Source organism: Littorina saxatilis, linkage group LG11 (genome assembly GCF_037325665.1).
Source record: "Littorina saxatilis isolate snail1 linkage group LG11, US_GU_Lsax_2.0, whole genome shotgun sequence".
NCBI classification, from domain to species: domain Eukaryota; kingdom Metazoa; phylum Mollusca; class Gastropoda; order Littorinimorpha; family Littorinidae; genus Littorina; species Littorina saxatilis.
The window spans coordinates 44,615,221-44,637,742 of record NC_090255.1 but is presented as its reverse complement, the minus strand read 5'-3'; the positions used below and the strand labels follow the sequence as shown (position 1 = coordinate 44,637,742).

General features: G+C 44.4%; 1 protein-coding gene across 3 annotated transcripts in view; it reads right to left on the bottom strand.

The window, feature by feature from the left end:
- Positions 1-5,150: 5,150 nt before the first annotated feature.
- LOC138980564 (uncharacterized) overlaps positions 5,151-22,522 on the bottom strand; it is an 83,769-nt gene continuing 66,397 nt past the window's right edge. For all 3 annotated transcript variants that reach the window (XM_070353450.1, XM_070353451.1, XM_070353452.1), the window contains exons 3-6: positions 16,866-17,063; positions 15,798-15,921; positions 11,539-11,644; positions 5,151-10,899 (exon numbers count right to left, since the gene is read on the bottom strand). In XM_070353450.1, coding sequence (XP_070209551.1) covers positions 8,707-10,899; positions 11,539-11,644; positions 15,798-15,921; positions 16,866-17,063 — 2,621 coding nt within the window. In that variant the 3' untranslated portion in view covers positions 5,151-8,706. The remainder of the gene's footprint in view (positions 10,900-11,538; positions 11,645-15,797; positions 15,922-16,865; positions 17,064-22,522) is intronic.

The window sequence follows — 22,522 nt, the reverse complement described above, 5'->3', positions numbered from 1 at the left end:
AACGCAGCAAAAATAAATCACTCGCAATAACGACATACTGCAAAGCGTTCCATAATCATTTCACTTCCGTTTGACGCCATTGGATGGAGTTACTTCAAGCTGACGAGAGTGAAAGTTTGTTTGATTGTTCGTTCATGGGCTGAAACTCCCACGGCTTTTACGTGTATGACCGTTTTTACCCCGCCATTTAGGCAGCCATACGCCGCTTTCGGAGGAAGCATGCTGGGTATTTTCGTGTTTCTATAACCCACCGAACTCTGACATGGATTACAGGATCTTTTTCGTGCGCACTTGGTCTTGTGCTTGCGTGTACACACGGGGGTGTTCGGACACCGAGGAGAGTCTGCACACAAAGTTGACTGAGAAATAAATCTCTCGCCGAACGTGGGGACGAACTCACGCTGACAGCGGCCAACTCAGTAGATACAAATCCAGCGCGCTACCGACTGAGCTACATCCCCGCCCTGAGAGTGAAAGTGAAAGCGATTCAATGGACGAGATGAAGCGAGGTTTCTTTCGAATTATACGACGTTCTCGCCGAAGCATGTTAGCTTGGCTGAATGGCGCACGCGAATTCAGGAATTTGTTGCTTGGTAAATCGCGGCATGTATGATAATGACTGTCAATGGATTTACAACAAAACAAGGGGGGGGGGGGGGGGGAGATGTGTCCAGCAGAACTATTGCGCGTGTGTGTGTATGTATGAATGAGTGTGCGAGCGAGCGTGCGCGCACGTGTGTGTGTGAGTATGTGTGTGTGAGCGTGCGCGCATGTGTGTGCCAGCGGAGTGAGTAGTGTGTGTTGCGAGTGGCAGCTTCCGGGCTCCCTTTTTTCAAACTTTCAAAACTTCGAATTGTTCTGATCTTGTCTTGATGAAAAAAGAATTCTTTTGATTTAAGAATGTTTGTTGAACAAGCTGTCAATTTATTATTTAGATTTTCAAAGTTAGGTCTAGCGCCAAAACGAGGCTTCCAATTTGTTTTATTGTAAATCCGGCTGGCCACGCAAAAATAAATTCTTTGAAAAATGCTCGCTCTCTATGGAGGGCACCTGGGATGTTCTCTAGCGGTAGTGTTTAAACGAAAGGGTTTTTGTACTCTATGTAAAAGCCTGTCAGTGTCTGTTACCAGAAACTGATGGTTTACGGGAGACGTAGCGAGGCTTTAATGTTACTGCTTGTTATTCTTTAATGTTACTGCTTGTTATTCTTTAATGTTACTGCTTGTTATTCTTTAATGTTACTGCTTGTTATTCTTTAATGTTACTGCTTGTTATTCTTTAATGTTACTGCTTGTTATTCTTTAATGTTACTGCTTGTTATTCTTTAATGTTACTGCTTGTTATTCTTTGATGTTACTGCTTGTTATTCTTTCAGGCGCCTGGTTCCGCATTACGTGTTGTCGTCGTCTATAATTAGAGTGTTTGCTTCCCTCTGACATATATCGTCTATAATTAGAGTGTTTGCTTCCCTCTGACATATATCGTCTATAATTAGAGTGTTTGCTTCCCTCTGACATATATCGTCTATAATTAGAGTGTTTGCTTCCCTCTGACATATATCGTCTATAATTAGAGTGTTTGCTTCCCTCTGACATATATCGTCTATAAATAGAGTGTTTGCTTCCCTCTGACATATATCGTCTATAAATAGAGTGTTTGCTTCCCTCTGACATATCGTCTATAAATAGAGTGTTTGCTTCCCTCTGACATATCGTCTATAAATAGAGTGTTTGCTTCCCTCTGACATATATCGTCTATAAATAGAGTGTTTGCTTCCCTCTGACATATATCGTCTATAATTAGAGTGTTTGCTTCCCTCTGACATATATCGTCTATAATTAGAGTGTTTGCTTCCCTCTGACATATATCGTCTATAATTAGTGTTTGCTTCCCTCTGACATATATATATCGTCTATAATTAGAGTGTTTGCTTCCCTCTGACATAGATCGTCATACGCACTCTGGAGTTACTGTGCTTTGTCTGTCACTTCTCCTCCTTTTTATGTATGTGTGTGATAGTGTGTCGCTGTGTGTGTGTGTGTGTGTGTGTGTGTGTGTGCGAGCGTGCGTGTGTTAATTCTTGTGCGTGTATGTGTGTGAGAGAGAGTTGTAGAAGTTGCACGAACTTTCACATACATACAATTATACACACACACACGAATCACCTGAGCCAAAAAACAGTAGTGGTATATTGCAGTGTTTTTATTGCATATACAAAACACAAACTTTTGGAATTGTTAGGGTGCAGGAGGGATTGTACAAAGGGTCTTTCTCGTTCACACCCATACACACAGACACATACGTACAGACACACACACACACAGACAGACACACACAGACAGACACACACAGACAGACACACACACACACAGACATACACGCAGACACAGACACACACAGACACCCACACACAGAAAGTATACAGACATACACACACACACAGACAGACACACAGACAGACACACACGCACACACAGACAGACACACACACATACAAACACACACATACATACACACACACACACACACACACACACACAAACTGACACACACACACAAACTGACACACACACAGCCACTCAGAGAGGCACAGTCACTAACTGAACATTCAACGGAAGGGTAGAGGATTTGAACTAAACAATACAGAATACACTCGAGCCATTAACTCGCACAACAAGAATGGGACATTTCGTAACATGTAGAGTGATTGCTGACAATGTTTACAGCACATCAACACAGCTCAGCACTGAGAGAGTTGACTTGAAACCCTTTCTGCGCTACACTATGCAAATAAATAATGATCAGATGCGATGTAAAGGAGTAAAGGGGGGGGGGGGGGGGGGGGGGCAGATTTGGATTTCTATAATTGTTTTCCCCATCTACAGCAAATGAAATAAATAATTGGGATTAGGTGGTAAATGCCTTCACATTACAATGCAAATGAAAAGAAAAGTAAAGCCCAGTGCTTGTCATACCAACAACCTGTCTACAACTGCTGGTGTTCGATCCCCTCAAACACAAGGTCTGTAACGCTTTCCCTTTGTTTGAAAGTATGAAGAAAGCATTTCTAATGGTTGGAAAGAAACAAGCTTTTGGGATGCTGTTGAACAAAGAATGATTGTAACACATACCCCCCCCCCCCCCTCCCCATCCCCCCATAAAGATCAACATAAAGAAAGTGCTGTGTGTGCAACATATTGTTTGACATCCAACATTCATGGTTCACAAATCACATGACAGTAAGTGTGTGCATATATCAACATATAATTATATCCACATGTTTACATGTACAACATTGTGTGCAACATGACCCACGTGAGGTCAAGGTCAAATCTCAAGGTCAACATTCATGGAGTTACTTTCAAAAATGGCACTTGTACAGACGGCAAGAAAAACTGACAGCTCCTATTATTTTCATTGTTTCTTAAAGTCTAAAAGAAGCAGCGAGCACGACTAAACACCAAATAAACGCTCAGTAAAAGGAGACTTCCATATTTTGATAAAAATCAGATTTAAAAAAAATCGAAAATAGGAAGAAAAAAATACTTGGACCCTATGCAAAAAAGAGGGATGGGGAAAAGATGGTTGATCTGAAAAGATTCCACACCCTTTGAAACGAAGGACAGTGGCAAGATAAAGGAGAAACAACAGAGCTGCTTGTAAGAAACTAAAGTCTTCTATTTCGAGCAAAACCTGCTCATTTTTTCTTTGTGATCAAAACATACTAACAATTTACAGGTTACATATCATTTAAATGCATCATCAAAAATGGCTATTCCCATGTACTCACAAAAATATCATGCTTATTTTAGACATCACAAGAAAGAGTGGTTTGTCTTGGTAGAAGACATTGACTAGATTTAGATGTGGTGCAAAACAAGCAAGTTTAACACACAAATGTACATTTATATATGCACAGACTTATAACTATACAAATATATAATATGCACGGATTTATGATGCAATCATGTACAAGATGAACTAACAGAAGCACATTAAAAAAACAGCTCATTTGTTGCAGGTTTTCAGCGTCAAACATCCGATGCTGGTCTTTCCCATTCATATGTCGAAACTTGCTGCTTGGAACCATGTGTCTCAGTTTCATATCACTATGTATGCGTTTAAAACATCACTATGTATGCGTTACGGGAACCATCTCCGTTATTGTGCAGAAGAAAAAGCCATCAAGTACAAAAAAATCTCATGAATATTAAAGCGTAGATATTAATATGCGTAGCCACATGCAGCAACCAATAGACATGCCCGGCAACAACGGACTTTATGCAAATCAATCCAACATACACATCAACATGATTGGGTATAGGATACCCTGATCCTCATGGGGTCAAATTGCGTAGAGTGCACAAAAAGGAAAAATATTGTATGCAGCTTGCGTAATATCAAAGTTTATAGATTATTATCTGAGACTAGTTTACTGCTTGGACAGTAAAAACATGAACTAAACAATCCAAGCCAGTGCCAGACAGTTGTAGACACAATACAGAGGAACAACAGAGTGAAGTTGAGACAGAGAAAAGGTTCAAAATAAAAACAAAAGTGATACATGCCACTTGAAACAACACTAACATTTCTAATTCCCGCTCTGTGCTGAAAACAGCCAGGTTGGTGATATTGCTATCTTTTCAATTGAAACGATGCTCCTATTCCATCTAGCCAGACACATCTTTACAGTGTTGAAACGATGCTCCTATTCCATCTAGTCAGACACATCTTTACAGTGTTGAAACGATGCTCCTATTCTATCTAGCCAGACACATTTTTACAGTGTTGAAACGATGCTCCTATTCCATCTAGCCAGACACATCTTTACAGTGTTGAAACGATGCTCCTATTCTATCTAGCCAGACACATTTTTACAGTGTTGAAACGATGCTCCTATTCCATCTAGCCAGACACATCTTTACAGTGTTGAAACGATGCTCCTATTCTATCTAGCCAGACACATTTTTACAGTGTTGAAACGATGCTCCTATTCCATCTAGCCAGACACATCTTTACAGTGTTGAAACGATGCTCCTATTCCATCTAGCCAGACACATCTTTACAGTGTTGAAACGATGCTCCTATTCCATTTAGCCAGACACATCTTTACAGTGTTAAACATAATCATGTCTGCTTGAAGAACAATATCTGTATGGTGTTTAGTTCGCTGTATCTTACTTGTCACAATAAACCTTTTAACATAACACATGATTTTGACTGTGAAATACTTTGTTCACTGTATGTTCTACATACGCAAGACAATTGTAGTCATAAGGATACGGTATTGCAGATTATCAATGCTTGAAGAAATATAACTTATCTGATTTACCTGTTGACACTAAGACTTTCATCTTCTTTGTGGATAAACGGTGTGATGTTCTTTCCAATGGCAGTAAGTCTTTATGCCCAAGGAACGAGCACATTATACGTTATTTGTATTTTTGACCAAAATAGGACATTTTACACAGATCAAGACAGTCAGTGTTCCTCCGAGAATTCGTTTTAGGTTTTACGTTAGAACTCACAAAAACATGCACTATTTTGTAGTCTCGGCTGGCAGCCTAAAATATGAGTTTTTGTCGGACTCTGGCGTCACATGGCTCAAAGAAGGGAAATCCAGTGTTCAGTCGATACATTATGCCTTGCCCTCTGGCACTCAATATTTCAGAAATGCGTAAAAATAAGGGAAACCAATAAAAGGAAGATAAAAGAATGTTATGCACTGTTGAACAATGTTATACTGCACTGTTGAACAAGATCTGATTGCAACGCAAAGTATAACATTATGAAAGGAGACACAACTATTATGAAAAACACAGGAGTGGGACCACCCTTTCCCCCAAGTTCACAAAACAGTGAATATCAACACAATTATTGCTGAAAAACAGACAGAAAAATAAATAAAATAACAGCAGCAAACAAACCCAAACGAGCAGGTAAAAGATAATTCGTTTTGATTGCCTTTTCCGAGACTTTTTTACCCAGCAGAGACTAACATCAAGCACCTTAACATCATGTTCTAATGGCAGTCACAGTGGTCACAACTACTCGAATGTTTCCACACAAAATACTTTCAAATTGCTGAACCGTAAAAAAAATTTAAATTCCTAAAAATATGAAAATTGTTTAACGCAAAAAAAAACTACCAGGATCATAAAATCTATTTTTAAATGTGTGTACATGTATTATCAGTACACTGAACATATCCACACAAAACGATCAAAACAAGCTAATGAATATGCAGGATATTCAATATTATGTACACACATGAGTAACAATAGTAACATCGGGTTCCTTTTCTCCAGCGACATGAGTATGCTTCAAGGAATATCTGTGTCATAAATTATGATGAGTATGCTTTTGGAAGATTGCCCTACAGCTCTGATGGTTCTGCCCCCAAGAGAGAACCCACCATCCCAACGGACCATCACAAGTCTTGACGTGTTTCTCTTTCGTCCCACAGTAGTGGAACAACACCACAGTAGTGGAACAACACCACAGTAGTGGAACAACACCACAGTAGTGGAACAACACCACAGTAGTGGAACAACACCACAGTATTGGAACAACACCACAGTAGTGGAACAACACCACAGTATTGGAACAACACCAAGTTGCCTGGAGAACTAAGACCAGCTGGTCAAAAGTGACGATTACGACACAACCGTTTCAACTGTCATCACTAATTAGACGTTTCATACCTGGTCAAACTCATTTTATGCAGGGAGAAAGTCAAGTATGAAAAATAAAATACATTTTCATAAACAAGGCTGTTCCAAAAATAACCAGTAAAACATATATCCATTTACGATGTATTGTGTTCCTCTTGAACAGAAAACTGACAACGGTGAGAAAACTGACAACGGTGAGTATGATTTGTGTTCCACACACTCCTGAACTTCAATAACGTCTGTTTCCACATGAAAACCATCCCCCAAAAATCAGCCATCCTTGAACATGTCACTGTCCTGTTCCAAAAGGTTGAGCCCATCTTCAACATGTCACTGTCCTGTGTTGAGCCCATTTGACAGAAAGTACATTGTTTCAAGTGGGTGAGGCTGTTTTCAAGAAAATAAAATGACATTGGACACTGATCGGCATGTTCCCATCAAAAGAGAGACAGCCATGTTTTGAACAAGAGACAACTGACAAATCAATGTTCCAATCATAGACAACAAAAGTCGTGTTCCGAATGTCGACAACAAAAGTCGTGTTTCTATAATAGATAGTCACAACAGGCATGTTCCAGATGCCAATCACCACAAGAGGAAAGTTCCACAGTAGATGACAAAGACAGTCCATTAGCTGATGGCCCGGTTACCCACACATTCAGCACAACAGGCATGTTCCACTGTAGATGACAAAGACAGTCCCCGTGCTGATGGCCCGGTTACCCACACATTCAGCACAACAGGCATGTTCCACTGTAGATGACAAAGACAGTCCCCGTGCTGATGGCCCAGTTACCCACACATTCAGCACAACAGGCATGTTCCACTGTAGATGACAAAGACAGTCCCCGTGCTGATGGCCCGGTTACCCACACATTCAGCACAACAGGCATGTTCCACTGTAGATGACAAAGACAGTCCCCGTGCTGATGGCCCGGTTACCCACACATTCAGCACAACAGGCATGTTCCACTGTAGATGACAAAGACAGTCCCCGTGCTGATGGCCCGGTTACCCACACATTCAGCACAACAGGCATGTTCCACTGTAGATGACAAAGACAGTCCCCGTGCTGATGGCCCGGTTACCCACACATTCAGCACAACAGGCATGTTCCACTGTAGATGACAAAGACAGTCCCCTAGCTGATGGCCCGGTTACCCACACATTCAGCACGGGGAAAGGTGAAACACAAACAGGAGTCCTTCCTTTCCCCCGACTGTGGTTAAAACTGTGACACTGATTTCAATAACTGGTGATCATGTCACACAGATCACAAAGTAAAGCTTTAGTCTCTCCTGTCGCTCTCACATCAAAGTTTTTGTTTCAAGATAAACGTATGCAGACACTTCAATGTGTAACACTGTGATACACACAGCTCTTCATAACATCAGTACAGACACTTCAATGTGTAACACTGTGATACACACAGCTCTTCATAACATCAGTACAGACAAAATGCAATGTGCAACCTTACAAACATGCTCACACACAATCATCACCCCACACACACAATCATCACCCCACACACACAATCATCACCCCACACACACTGACTTCCTGATGGCAAGCTGAGTGGAGGTAGCAATCAAGAGAGCATTTTGTGGCTGGCTAGCGATGTAAGCAGGTAGCTAGCTAGCTTGCTTGGTAAATGTGCTGCCTGACAATCAATCAGCAACACATTGGTGTCCTGCTGTTGGTGTGTTCATCATCGACACCAAACTTGTGTAACAGGGCGAAGGTTTTGAATACTTGAACCCTTTGTCCTTGGAGACTTGAAGAGTATTGTAGCTTACTGCCACCATTTCGGCCACAGAAGTTACACAAGACGGTTTCTCCCTACTCTCCAAGAACAAAGCCTCTGGCGCATTGCTGCTTACTAGTTGGTGTGTCCACCATGTCTGCCCTAGACATTGCAGCAAGTTGGGTTTTCACTGCCCCCCAACAGCAAAGCATGTGACGCATTGCTGCTTACCACTGTTGATATGTCCACACTAAGTGTCATAGGAAGATGTTCAGTGATGGTTCCTCCCTACTCCCCCTCGTCCATACTCTCCTCGCCGTGTTCGTGATCCGCGGCGTCATCGCTGTGCTTGCTGCTGATACGATCGGGAGACGACAATCCCCCCGATGACCCCGACCCCCCTTCGTCTCTCGTCACCATGTCCAGGGGGGTCTCACTGCGACTGCCGTCATGGGGTGGGCTGTCGTGAAGTGACTCGTCGCCGGGTCCTGTGCGCTGACGCTTGACCTTGGCGCGGTGGTTCTTGAACCAGAGCTGGACGTTCTTGGGCTCCAGCTTGGGAAACTTCTGGCGGTAGTCTGCGTTGTTGAGCGTCTCGGTGTACTTGTCGATCATGTAGGCCGAGGGGTGAGTGTCCTCGATGAACCATTTTTCAAGCTTGGGGATCTCCGTCAAGGGGTCGATGAAGACGCGTGTTCGTCGCTTGCGAGGCTCGGAGGATCGGCTGTGGGCGTGGGGTGCAGAGAGGGGAGGGTGGGGGGCGGGCTGAATGGCGACGGGATGGGGGGACTGGGGGGTGCCGGTTGAGGAGGACGAAGAGGAGTGGTTGAGACTGTTCATGCTGGCCGTGTGGCTGTGGCCGTTCATGTGGGCTGAGCCGCTGAGAGCCGCCACCATGGCCGCTGTAGCGGACTGCGAGTGGTGGGGGGTGGGGGGGTGGTAGTAACGCGGCATGTTGTAGTACATAGCCAGGTGGTTGAGGGGACTCATGGGGATCTGGAGTGGGGGCTGAGACATCTGAGCCAGGGAGAGGGCGGCCATGCTGGCTTCAGACGTGGGGGCCAGAGAACTGAGACCCAGACGGAGCTCAGCCTGGGCCCGGACATACTCCGCTTCCTCCTCCTCCTGGGCCCGTAACCGCCCCACGTCAGAGTCGTTGGAGTGGAGGGACTCGTCGGACGAGGCGTCGTGGTCGTCCTTGAGGTCCATGACCAGACGCTGCTCGCGGTCTTCCTGCTCCTTCAGCAGCTGGTAGTGCTTCTCCAGGAACCGCTTCTCCTCCCCCGCCACCAGCTCGCCGTTGGACCGCCGCTCTTTCTCCGCGCTCATACACAGCTTCTTGGCCGAGCCAGAGTCGTGAGATGTGTGGACGGAGAAGGGGCTCTTGTAGCCACTCTCCTCCTCCCTCCCCCCACTCCTGGCCAAGCCGTTGTGAGCCGGACTACTCCTCCGACTGTGACCGCCGCTACTTCTGCCACCGCTGCTGAGTTCCGAGTTGTCTATGCAGGGGTCGGGCCTGCTGCGATTGGTCTGACCCTGACTCTGACCTTGGCCCTGAACTTGACCCGCCTTGGCTGCCTCCTGCTGATTGGACGTGGTGTCGCGCAGCTTCTTGATGGACAGGTCGCAGGGCTCGTCGTTGGAGTCACCCCCTGTGGGGTCGGGTGTGGAGAGGATGGTGTTGGAGGTGGCAGTGTGCGCGTGGTAGGGGTAGGGCACGATGTAGACGGCGTTCTTGTTGGGCAGGTAGGGAGGCAGGGTGGACGACTCGGGCAGGGTGGGGGTCAGCAGGGGCGGGTGGCCGTTACTCACGTCCACGTTCTCCTCATTCTCAAAGGAATCGTCCAGAGCTTTCGTCGCCCGCCTGTTGGCTGCGCGCGCGTTCTTGAACCAGTAGATGATATTCGTCAGGTCGAGAGGTCGGCGACCTTTGCGAGAGTCAAGGTTGTTGAGCTCGCTCATGAAGCGCACCATCTGTTCGCGGGTGGGGTGCTGGTTTTCCTGGAACCACTTCTGGAGGCGCGGGATCTCGTGCTCGGGGTCAAAGGACGTCCTGATGCGCGTCTTGCTGGGGGCCAGGATAGCCCCGTGTTGGGACGGATGGAGGTTGGGGGTCTGCTGGGATGGAGGGAAAGGTCCCGTCCCGTTGGGCAAAAATGACGGGTGACTGGACGATGACGAAGATGGTGATGCCATGGATGGAATTGACGATGACGATGACGATGGAACTGACGATGAGGACGGCAACTTGTGGCTGGACGTAACGGAAGCTGCTGTCACCGAGGGTTGAGGTTCTGGCTTGACCGGCAAGACCTTGCCCGCTGTGAAGCTTGGCTTGGTGTCGGGGGAGGTGAGGGAGGGTGCGGGGGGGAGCTGAGACTTCTTGGAGATCTGACCGGAGTACCAGGCGTCAAACTGGGTCACCACGTCCTCCGACACGTTGCTCAAGTTGTCTCCCTTGGACAGCGACATCAGGAGACCCTGTCAATCAAACAAAACAACAGGTGTAAATAGAAGCTTGCCATTGTGTTTACTTAAATCTGTTTGGGAAATACCTTGTAAACGGACCTAAGCGCTGGTAAATATACAAACACATTCACATAAAGCTATCGTGGAAATGTACTGTTCTTCTCGGAAACTTATCTCTCCAACACCTTTCACCCAGACAAGGAGAAAGAAACTCCTAAGTCAATGAGTATTTATGCCTACAGAAACTGTTGCGGGTTATTTTCCTGTCTGACATTCAGCACAGTGACCAAGCCATGCCCAAACTGAAACAAGGCGCACTCTAAATCATTCAGGGAAAGGCTTAAGACCACAGTTTACTTGCAGTTTCAAATGATTGGCTAAAACCGACAGTAAAGACCATAAGAGATGTGCATTGTGGTTATCACATACAGAAAAGACAACATTATATTTGATAAACAACACTTCTATAACACACAGTACAGCCCATAATATGTGTGTACACATGACATGACAAAGACCGCAGTATGTGTGTATATGTGTAATACTACTACGTGTGGCCATCCCATAGTATGTGTATACGAAGATGATATATGTAATACTGCAATGACAAACATCAAAGACTAGTAGAGCCCAGTGTCTAGCGAGACTGACCTTCTCCACGGGGCAGCCGGTGTCCATGAGCAGGGAGTGCGACGAGTTGAGCAACAAGTGCAGCAACTTCTCTTTCATGTCCTCCACCGAGCTCAGTCGCGGCTGACTGAAACCAAAACACCGCTCGTCACCACCAGCACTCGCACAACACCGAGACTTGGACACCATAAACATAAAGTACGCAAATGGTGCTTGTCATTTGGTCAAAGTTTCCCAGAAACGATTGTGCAATAGGCACCACCAGAAATGTCACCACACCGACTTTAACACAGAGTACGCAAATGTTGAACGGGTACCTTGCCCTATTCTGAACGGGTACCTTGCCCTATTCAGGGTAGGGGAAGGCAAAGACAGCGAGGTAGAAGAGATGGGCAACACCATCGTAATGCTTGGCCGAGAGAAGGTGTCATCTCTAACATCTCGCTCCCCTACGACCAAATATGGTTATGGGACTACCTAACCTTTTTCTTTCGCAAATGTTGCTTGTAATAACGTTAAAGTTTCCCAGAAACGATTGTGCAACAGTCACTACCAGCAGAGGCACAACGTAGATGTTTTGACACCATAAGAACAAGGTACGCAAGTGTCGCTTTCAAAGCAAAGTTCTCAAGAAATCTTTTAGGTTCGTTACAGGATCAACTCAGATGCTGTCGATCTAACTACATGTTTAATGTCAACATATACCTTTATTTATTGATATTTATGTAATAAAATGTTTTGAGGTGGAGGGGGGGGAGTTCATTCACCTTTAAGACTGCTCATTACCATGAAAACTTTCATGTTTTCCCTGTTCTGCTGTTGATTACACAGGAACATGATTCCATTATCATGGTACTCAATGTCCTTAGTAGGGGCACAGCCTGTAAGACTTAAATCCCCTAAGTTACTTCTATTGTACAATTTCCCAAACAATATATGGCAAAAATGTATGGAACTTGAAATATAGGACCGTTCTTTTCATTGTGCACGTAGATGTTGCTATGTATGTTTGAGTCTAACTATGACAATGATTTCTCTGTCGATTCACTGAAGAGAGAGAGAGAGAGAGAGAGAGAGAGAGAGAGAGAGAGAGAGAGAGAGAGAGAGAGAGAGAGAGAGAGAGAGAGAGAGAGAGAGAGGAACAGAGACATACAGAGAGAGAGAGACAGAAAGAGAGTTAGAGACAGAGAGAGAGACAGAGAGAGAGAGACAGAGGGGCACAGAGAGAGACAGACAGAGATACAGAGACAGAGATACAGAGACAAACAGACAGAGACAGACAGACAGAGAGAGACACAGAGACAGACAGACAGAGACAGAGAGAGACAGACAGAGACACAGAGACAGACAGACAGAGAGTCACACGTGACTTCTGACACCTAATCCTCATCTGATGACCTACAGTGATTTCACACCTAAAAGAGGCCCGGTCTGATGATTTAAAAATGAAACTGCATGATTTAAAAATGAAACTGCAGGTGCAGAATGCTCGAAGCAAGCCATAAACTTGACGAAACCCGTAACGTGACTGCCCCCAGGAGGCCGGGCTACAAGATGTTCACCGTGATTGATTACAAAGTCACAATGCACGTGTGTGTATGCAGGGAACCGTGTGAATGACAATGCTGAGCAGCGCAATCACAAACCCTCATCACAAGAAATTAATCACAAACCCTCATCACAAGAAATTAATCTACAACAAGTCGCGTAAGGCGAAAATACAACATTTAGTCAAGCTGTCGAACTCACAGAATGAAACTGAACGCAATGCAATTTTTCAGCAAGACCGTATACTCGTAGCATCGTCAGTCCACCGCTCGTGACAAAGGCAGTGAAATTGACAAGAAGAACGGGGTAGTAGTTGCGCTGAGAAGGATAGCACACTTTTCTGTACCTCTCTTCGTTTGAACTTTCTGAGCGTGTTTTTAATCCAAACATATCATATCTATATGTTTTTGGAATCAGGAACCGACAAGGAATAAGATGAAAGTGTTTTTAAATTGATTTCGAAAAATTAATTTTGATCATAATTTTTATATTTTTAATTTTGAGAGCTTGTTTTTAATCCAAATATAACATATTTATATGTTTTTGGAATCAGAAAATGATGAAGAATAAGATGAACGTAAATTTGGATCGTTTTATAAAAAACATATTTTTTTTTTACAATTTTCAGATTTTTAATGACCAAAGTCATTAATTAATTTTTAAGCCACCAAGCTGAAATGCAATACCGAAGTCCGGCCTTCGTCGAAGATTGCTTGGCCAAAATTTCAATCAATTTGATTGAAAAATGAGGGTGTGACAGTGCCGCCTCAACTTTTACAAAAAGCCGGATATGACGTCATCAAAGGTATTTATCGAAAAAAAGAAAAAAACATCCGGGGATATCATTCCCAGAAACTCTCATGTAAAATTTCATAAAGATCGGTCCAGTAGTTTGGTCTGAATCGCTCTACACACACACACACACACACACACACACACACACACACACACACACACACACACACACACACACACACACACACACCACGATCCTCGTCTCGATTCCCCCTCTATGTTAAAACATTTAGTCAAAACTTGACTAAAAAGAAACTCCCCAAAGGGTGAGAGTGATATATTTAGATGTGCATGTTTTTGCATATATTTGCATAATCCTGCATGCTGATTGGGTCGTTAAATAAAGCTTATTTGCGTGCTGCACAGCCTGCTGATCCCCTTGTTGCAGTAAACATGATGCACATGTCAAGTCACAAGACGTGCAGTGTAACTCACTTTTAAGACATTGTAAGACTTCCATCCTTTATAAAAATTTAAAAAAAACCGGATTTTCTCACATATTTTGTAGGTTTTTAAATGGTGTTAATTTTACAGGGGTTAACAAGAAAATAAGAAAAATGAAGGTATTAACAGGGAAAGTTGATATGTAGAGTGAGAGTCAATGTGGTGCAATGTTCATCATTAGCTGACTTGGGTTTATACAGTAGTCAGTAAGAGCAGTAAGAGCAGTAACTCAACGAATCTCTTCTTCTGTTAGAGTCTTGTGTCCCTGCATTTTGAATGTGATCAGTGCCTGCATATTCTGGACTTCAGACAGCCGTGAATGTGATGCATTTTATATTAATGGGTCAGTGCCTGCATATTCTGGACTTCAGACAGCCGTGAATGTGATGCATTTTATATTAATGGGTCAGTGCGTGCATATTCTGGACTTCAGACAGCCGTGAATGTGATGCATTTTATATTAATGGGTCAGTGCCTGCATATTCTGGACTTCAGACAGCCGTGAATGTGATGCATTTTATATTAATGGGTCAGTGCCTGCATATTCTGGACTTCAGACAGCCGTGAATGTGATGCATTTTATATTAATGGGTCAGTGCGTGCATATTCTGGACTTCAGACAGCCGTGAATGTGATGCATTTTATATTAATGGGTCAGTGCGTGCATATTCTGGACTTCAGACAGCCGTGAATGTGATGCATTTTATATTAATGGGTCAGTGCGTGCATATTCTGGACTTCAGACAGCCGTGAATGTGATGCATTTTATATTAATGGGTCAGTGCGTGCATATTCTGGACTTCAGACAGCCGTGAAAAAGACACTCCCGACCTCCTACTGGGCGGGTCAAAGCAAACACAACCATCCAACCAAAACGGCAAAATGATAAACCCAAACATAGTGCACCGCTCCCCGCAAATCTGAAGAGGGGGGCGGGGGGGGGGGGGGTATTAAGTTATGTGTGTGTATGTGTGTGTGTTTGTATGTGAGTGTGTGTGTATCTGTGTGTGTGTGTGTGTGTGTGTGTGTGTGTGTGTGTGTGTGTGTGTGTGTGCGTGCGCGTGTGTGTGTATGTGTTAAAAGAAAAGGTCTTGAAAGAGATGGTCTTACAAGGTGGTCATCTTAACATGTGTTGTTGTTTTTTTTAAAGGGGAGGGGGTGTTAAAAGTACCACATACCACAGTGCTCTGAGGGACACCATCTGGCCAGAGGAGACAGCGCTACAAAAGAAGCTATACGGCCCCAGAGAGGACTTGGAGAGGACAGCACGTTTCGCCCTGCAGTCCGGACTGACGATCTAACAGCGAACGACAAGAAGAAGAAAAGAGAAGGCGGGAAGAAGAAGGGGGGGGGGGGGGGGGGACTGTATCTAGCCAGCATTTTGTCCTGGACAGTCTGATTGTCGCAGGATGGTTTAAATTAGGGGTGTCTCACATGATTGTGAGGGATGGGGTGGGGGGGGGGGGGGCACTGTAGCTATATAACACTCTTACCTGGATAGTCTGATGCGCAGCGTGTACTCTTTGAGCTCGCGCAAGATGTCGTCGATGGTGGCGGACTTGTCGTCAGTGATGACGTCAAACGTCAGCGGCTTCCAGTTCTTCAGCTGTATGGCACCTGGAACAAACACCACATTCCATTTATTCGGTTGAAAGATAATCAAAACCCTTTTGACAAAATGACAAGACATTCTGCTCCATCAACTACCAACACATTCTTCACTACAGTCAACATCTTTCCTGAAGTTGTTGGCTGCGAAACAGCTCTGCCATTTGCTCTAACTGCAATTTCCAAAATACAGATTTATGTTTCTGTTTCAAAGTCACTACCACTGCACCTCCCTCCCCCACCCCCTTACACATTTTCAGTGAAGATGTAAGGAGTGATAGGACGCTACCCATCATTTTCAGTGAAGATGTAAGGAGTGATAGGACGCTACCCATCATTTTCAGTGAAGATGTAAGGAGTGATAGGACGCTACCCATCATTTTCAGTGAAGATGTAAGGAGTGATAGGACGCTACCCATCATTTTCAGTGAAGATGTAAGGAGTGATAGGACGCTACCCATCATTTTCAGTGAAGATGTAAGGAGTGATAGGACGCTACCCATCATTTTCAGTGAAGATGTAAGGAGTGATAGGACGCTACCCATCATTTTCAGTGAAGATGTAAGGAGTGATAGGACGCTACCCATCATTTTCAGTGAAGATGTAAGGAGTGATAGGACGCTACCCATCATTTTCAGTGAAGATGTAAGGAGTGATAGGACGCTTCCCATCATTTTCAGTGAAGATGTAAGGAGTGATAGGACGCTACCCATCATTTTCAGTGAAGATGTAAGGAGTGATAGGACGCTTCCCATCATTTTCAGTGAAGATGTAAGGAGTGATAGGACGCTTCCCATCATTTTCAGTGAAGATGTAAGGAGTGATAGGACACTACCCATCATTTTCTTGTGTTGAAGCCAAACAAAACAGAACAAAGCAAGATAAAAGAAAAAGGTATCCTCCTCCCTCAAACCGCCCCATTCCCTCCCTCCCAAGCACCCCTAACTCCTTACCTTTAGCATTGACTGAGTCGGTGGTGGAGTAGCCCAGCTTGGCGAGGGCGGCCCGGACCAGGCCGTTGAGGGGCGTGTTGACGGGCAGGATGGCGAACGTGTCTTCCTCCACCGCTGTCACGTCGCACGTGCCGCCCGACAGGTCAAAGTTCACCGCCCCCTGAACCTGCTCCACCAGGCAGCGTATGGGCATGGAGGCTGCAATAACAGGAATCACAACACAGGTTAGTTAGTTTGACACACTGGAGAACACTTCAATGGAGGCTGCAACCTTATGAGTGAGAACACAGGTCTGTTAGCTGTACAGACTGAAGTACAATGCAATGGGCATAGAGGCTGCAACCATTGTGAGAAACGAAGCAGTTAGTTCCACGCACTAAAAGACCTGCAGCAAAAATAGGACAACAAACAGTCGTGTGTTGGTATGGAGACTGCAATAAGTGCAATAAGAAACAAACCTTAAGTGCTGGTTTTAAATGTACACAGACAGACTGAGGAACTTCTGAAACAACTTAAAACATTGAGACAAAACCTGAAAGAGTGGTACCTGTGATGAAAGGACACCTCTATTACAGGTGGGCTGGCATGACTGGGACACCTCTATTACATGTGGGCTGGCATGACTGGGACACCTCTATTACAGGTGGGCTGGCATGACTGGGACACCTCTATTACATGTGGGCTGGCATGACTGGGACACCTCTATTACAGGTGGGCTGGCATGACTGGGACACCTCTATTACAGGTGGGCTGGCATGACTGGGACACCTCTATTACAGGTGGGCTGGCATGACTGGGACACCTCTATTACAGGTGGGCTGGCATGACTGGGACACCTCTATTACAGGTGGGCTGGCATGACTGGGACACCTCTATTACAGGTGGGCTGGCATGACTGGGACGGTTCCATGTCACTTCAGCGCCAGCACTTCAGCACCAGAAATTCAGCGCCATACACTTCAGCGCGAGGATACTTCAGCGCCGTACACTTCAGCGTTGGGACTTTTCAGCACCGTACCTTTCAGCGTGGCGAAATTGTAGCGCCGTACATTGTAGCGCTGTACATTATAGCGCTAGAGGAAGAGAGAGAGAGAGAGAGAGAGAGAGAGAGAGAGAGAGAGAGAGTGTGTGTGTGTGTATGTGTGTGTGTGTGTGTGTGTGTGTTTGTGTGTGTGTGTGTGTGTGTGTGTGTGTGTTTGTGTGTGTGTGTGTAAAAGTGTCTGCGAAACTGCAAAACTGAGTGACTAATAGGCTTGATTGAGTTTATCCCACAAAAATCTATTCTTTACCTTTATTTCTCAATAAAGCGTATGAATTAAAATGTCCATTCAAATCACTAAAATCAGTAAAATGTCATTAAATGAATTAGATTGCAATGTGCCCATAATGAATAGCTGGAGGCGCCAGTTCAAGATCACACCGCGTCTCCTGACGTACTGAATAGCTTGTCTCTGAAGACGTCAACACTAAAACATGAAAGCAAAGGCGAGTCCTTCCATTGTTTCAAGCAGCCCCCGACCTCCGTCATTGTATTGTCTAACGATCGTCTTTATCCGTTTCTGTAAGTCTTTGTACTTGCGCCTTTTGGGCGCTGGAGCCTGGCCTCCCAGTAGACGTGTGACGTCCGCCTGGACTAGTGCCTGTTCTTTATTGAGGGCCTCTATCAGCCTCCAAAGATTGGGGTAGCATGCCCCGACCACGTTCTGAAAGGCGTGATGCCACCCTTCACAGCTGTTGTTGGACTTGGCAGCATCAGTGAGAACGCGGTCGTGCACGTTCCACATGTCAATGGAGAACGTCGGCGGATGACGAGGACCACGACGGCGAAGTCTGCCAATATATGTGTCCTCAAAATAGTCGAAGATTGGTTGCCCACTTGCATCATACCATTCAGACTTGATCTGTAACTCACGGCGCTGAAATGTACGGCGCTGAAGTCTCCCGGCGCTAAAATGTACGGCGCTGACATCCCCCGTGCTGAAATGTACGGCGCTAAAAAATACGGTGCTGAAAAGACGCCGCGCTGAAATGGTGGCGCTGAAAGGTATGGCGCTGTAGTGCTGGCGCTAAAGTGACGTGTTACCGACTGGGACACCTCTATTACAGGTGGGCTGGCATGACTGGGATACCTCGGTCAACATTACTCATATAGCAACAGCACAGGGTGTCCTTTCCTGAGGGGGGGTCCTCAGAGAGAGAGAGAGAGAGAGAGAGAGAGAGAGAGAGAGAGAGAGAGAGAGACAGAGAGAGAGAGAGAGAGAGAGAGAGAGAGAGAGAGAGAGAGAGAGAGAGAGAGAGAGAGAGAACTCAGAACTCAGAACTCAGAACTTTATTACATAAGGATAAAGGTTTTAGGCTTAGCCTAATCTTCCAACCTGTCCTTGGAACATATACAAAGAATAATTGTAAACAAAAACAAAGACTGCGCACATACCTCATCAAAGTATTAAACTAATAAAACATCAAAATAATGGTCGAGTATAAACATACAAAATATTGGACTCACAAAGTCATATAAAACAAAACCAAATACAAACAAACGTAAATGTTTTTTACATTTCTTAAAAAAGTACAGCAATGTATTGCCGAACAGGGCCATGTATACAGGCAGCTAAAGTTTCAAGAAGAAGGGGGAGGGGGACGAGGGATTACACATTCAGATTAACTACATATACAATATTTAAAAAACAAACAAACACTTAAGAGCATTGCATACATTATCCGAGTACACAATGGAAACTAAACATCAGGGACAGTTTATAGTGTGATCAAATGTGTGTGCAACTGCCTTTTAAAGGCCTTTAATGATGCGGATCGTTTGATTTCTATTGGCAAAGAATTCCACAGAGATGATCCTGAAAAAGCTAAGCTGGATTTATAAAGATCTATACGAGGAATTGGAGGAAGTAAATTTTGAGACCCATACCTCTTCGTAACATGTGTAAAATAGGATTGCACATAACTGGGCACATCACCATGAACTAATTTATACATAAAGACAGCCTTATTGTATGCAAGGTGGGTTTTTAGGGGAAGGAAATTAAGGCTGTTTAACTTCATTTCTGTAGACATGTGCGATTCATACATGATAAGTTTTGCAGCACGACGGTACAAAGAATTGAGTTTCAATAAGTGAACATCACTGCAGCCATCCCACAATGTCGAAGCAAAATTAATATGAGGCATTATGTGAGCATGAACGAACATTTTTAATGTTTCAGACTTCGCATAATGTTTGAGTTTTGACAACAAATACAAATTCCTTGATAACACTTTGCAGAGGTTGCTTATGTGTGTTTGCCATTTCATTTCTTCATCGACAGTTACACCAAGAGAGAGAGAGAGAGAGAGAGAGAGAGAGAGAGAGAGAGAGAGAGAGAGAGAGACTCAGACTCAGAACTTTATTACAAAAGGATAAAGGTTTTAGGCAAAGCCTATTCTTCCAACCTGTCCTTTATACAACACATAAAGACAGACCCACATACAAAAAATTATAAATTCAATCATATAAAATACAGATTTATGGAATGCAACACAATGTGCATTTAAGGAATTACATAAGGAGAACTCAAAAATTACAAAATTACATTGACATGAGAGAGAGAGAGAGAGAGAGAGAGAGAGAGAGAGAGAGAGAGAGAGACAGACAGAGAGAGCGAGAGAGAGAGAGAGAGAGAGAGAGAGAGAGAGAGAGAGAGAGAGAGAGAGAGGGGGGGGGGGGAAAGATAGACAGAGAGAAAAAGACAGAGACAGAGACAGACAGACAGACAGAGAGAGCGAGAGCGAGAGAGAGAGAGAGAGAGAGAGAGAGAGAGAGAGAGAGAGAGAGAGAGAGAGAGAGAGAGAGAGAGAGAGAGAGAGAGAGAGGTCAAACCAGAATAAATTGAAGAGGAAAAAATCCACTAACACTGAAGAGGAAAAAATCCACTAACACCTCCTACTCGCTTCCGCATTTCGTACAATACAACACTTGAGCCTGACCCTTCACTTTCTTATCGTTTCTTTCTTTCTTTATTTGGTGTTTAACGTCGTTTTCAACCACGAAGGTTATATCGCGACGACTTATCGTTTCAAACCATACGTAAATCAGACTAGGAGTCAAAACAAGCGATAGAAACAAAAAGAAAAAAACACGTACAAAACAAATTAAAACAAAAGCAATACCAATGAAAAGAACAGTAAAATACTATCTAAGTACACTTTACACTCTACTGAGTCGGACGACTTAATCCCAAATCAACAATAAAGTGGAATCCACAAACCTGATTTAAACACCAAATCCCCATATAGAGTCTCGCAAAAAGCTAAACTTCTTTGAACGTATCACTTTCGAAAATAACAAAAAGCTCCCAAAGTGGGCCATCAAAATATAATATGACTAGCGGATAATATCCACCAAGCACCGATTACGTTCCGCCAATCACAGCCAGCGTTTCATGTAGGATCGTGCAGCAATAAATCTGGCTTGGGCGCCCACTTTCAAAACATTACACAGATATTTCACAAAAGCTTTTCAAACTTTAAAATCCTTCAAAACACTCTTAGACCTTTTAGCTTTTTAACTTCTTCCCGCAATGCTTTGTTAGAAAAAATACATATGGAAAAGAGTGTAGAAAGATGAGGTAGGGAGAGAACAAAGCTCTTTGCCGGATGAGAGAGAGAGAGAGAGAGGGAGCAATTTGTCATTCTCTGTGCATTTGGTTGTGAAGTGTGAACGATGCTGTGAGCCCCGCAATGCTAAGCTGACGGTAGGCAGGCATCGCGTACAGGGCCAGGGGAATTATGACAGAGAGGGCTTCAGCACACAAAGAACAAGGCTAACTCGCAATTATGAAGGGGGAGTCATACACTTTAAAAGGTAGAGATGGCATTAAGAGAGGGGTGCCAATGGGGGGAGGGGAGGAAGTGGGTAGGAGAGAAAGAGAGAAGGGAGGGAGGAAGAGAGAGAGAATTGAATTGAATTGAACTTTATTTAACAAGGATTAAGATTTAAGGCTACGCGAGAGAGAGAGAGAGAGAGAGAGAGAGAGAGAGAGAGAGAGAGAGAGAGAGAGAGAGAGAGAGAGAGAGAGAGAGAGAGAGAGAGAGAGAGAGAGAGAGAGAGAGAGAGAGAGAGAGAGAGAGAGAGAGTGAGAGAGAGAGAGAGAGTGAGAGAGAGAAAGAGAGAGAGAGAGAGAGCTTTCAACCCAAAACCTCAAAAAGAATAAGCGACAGAGCAGAGATATCGAGTAAAGAAGATTTTACCCACAAAAAAAAAACCGAAAGAGAAGCATGACAAAGTCAGGATGAGAGATGTCCCCCCACCTCAACCTAAACATCATCAAACCGCACTTAGACAATAAGTCCTTTGTCACGTGGCATTCTCTAAGCCACGCGGGAACCCAAAGAACAAGAGGATGAATAGCGACTCAGTTTAAGCCCATTTCAGACGCGCGGGGCCGCGGTTCGAGTTAAGCCCATTTCACAGCTTACGGCCGGTACCGAGCAAGTCGCGAGAGCGATACGATTAGACCCGAACCTCGCCACAAGCTGCTTTGCTGGGCTAAGCGGCCAAGATGACAAGAAAAACCGAAACACAAAAAGGCTTGTGCGGCTTGGTGGAAAGGTCTGGTGGAGTGTCACAACTTTCACTTGTATAAGTACATCGTAACAGTTTG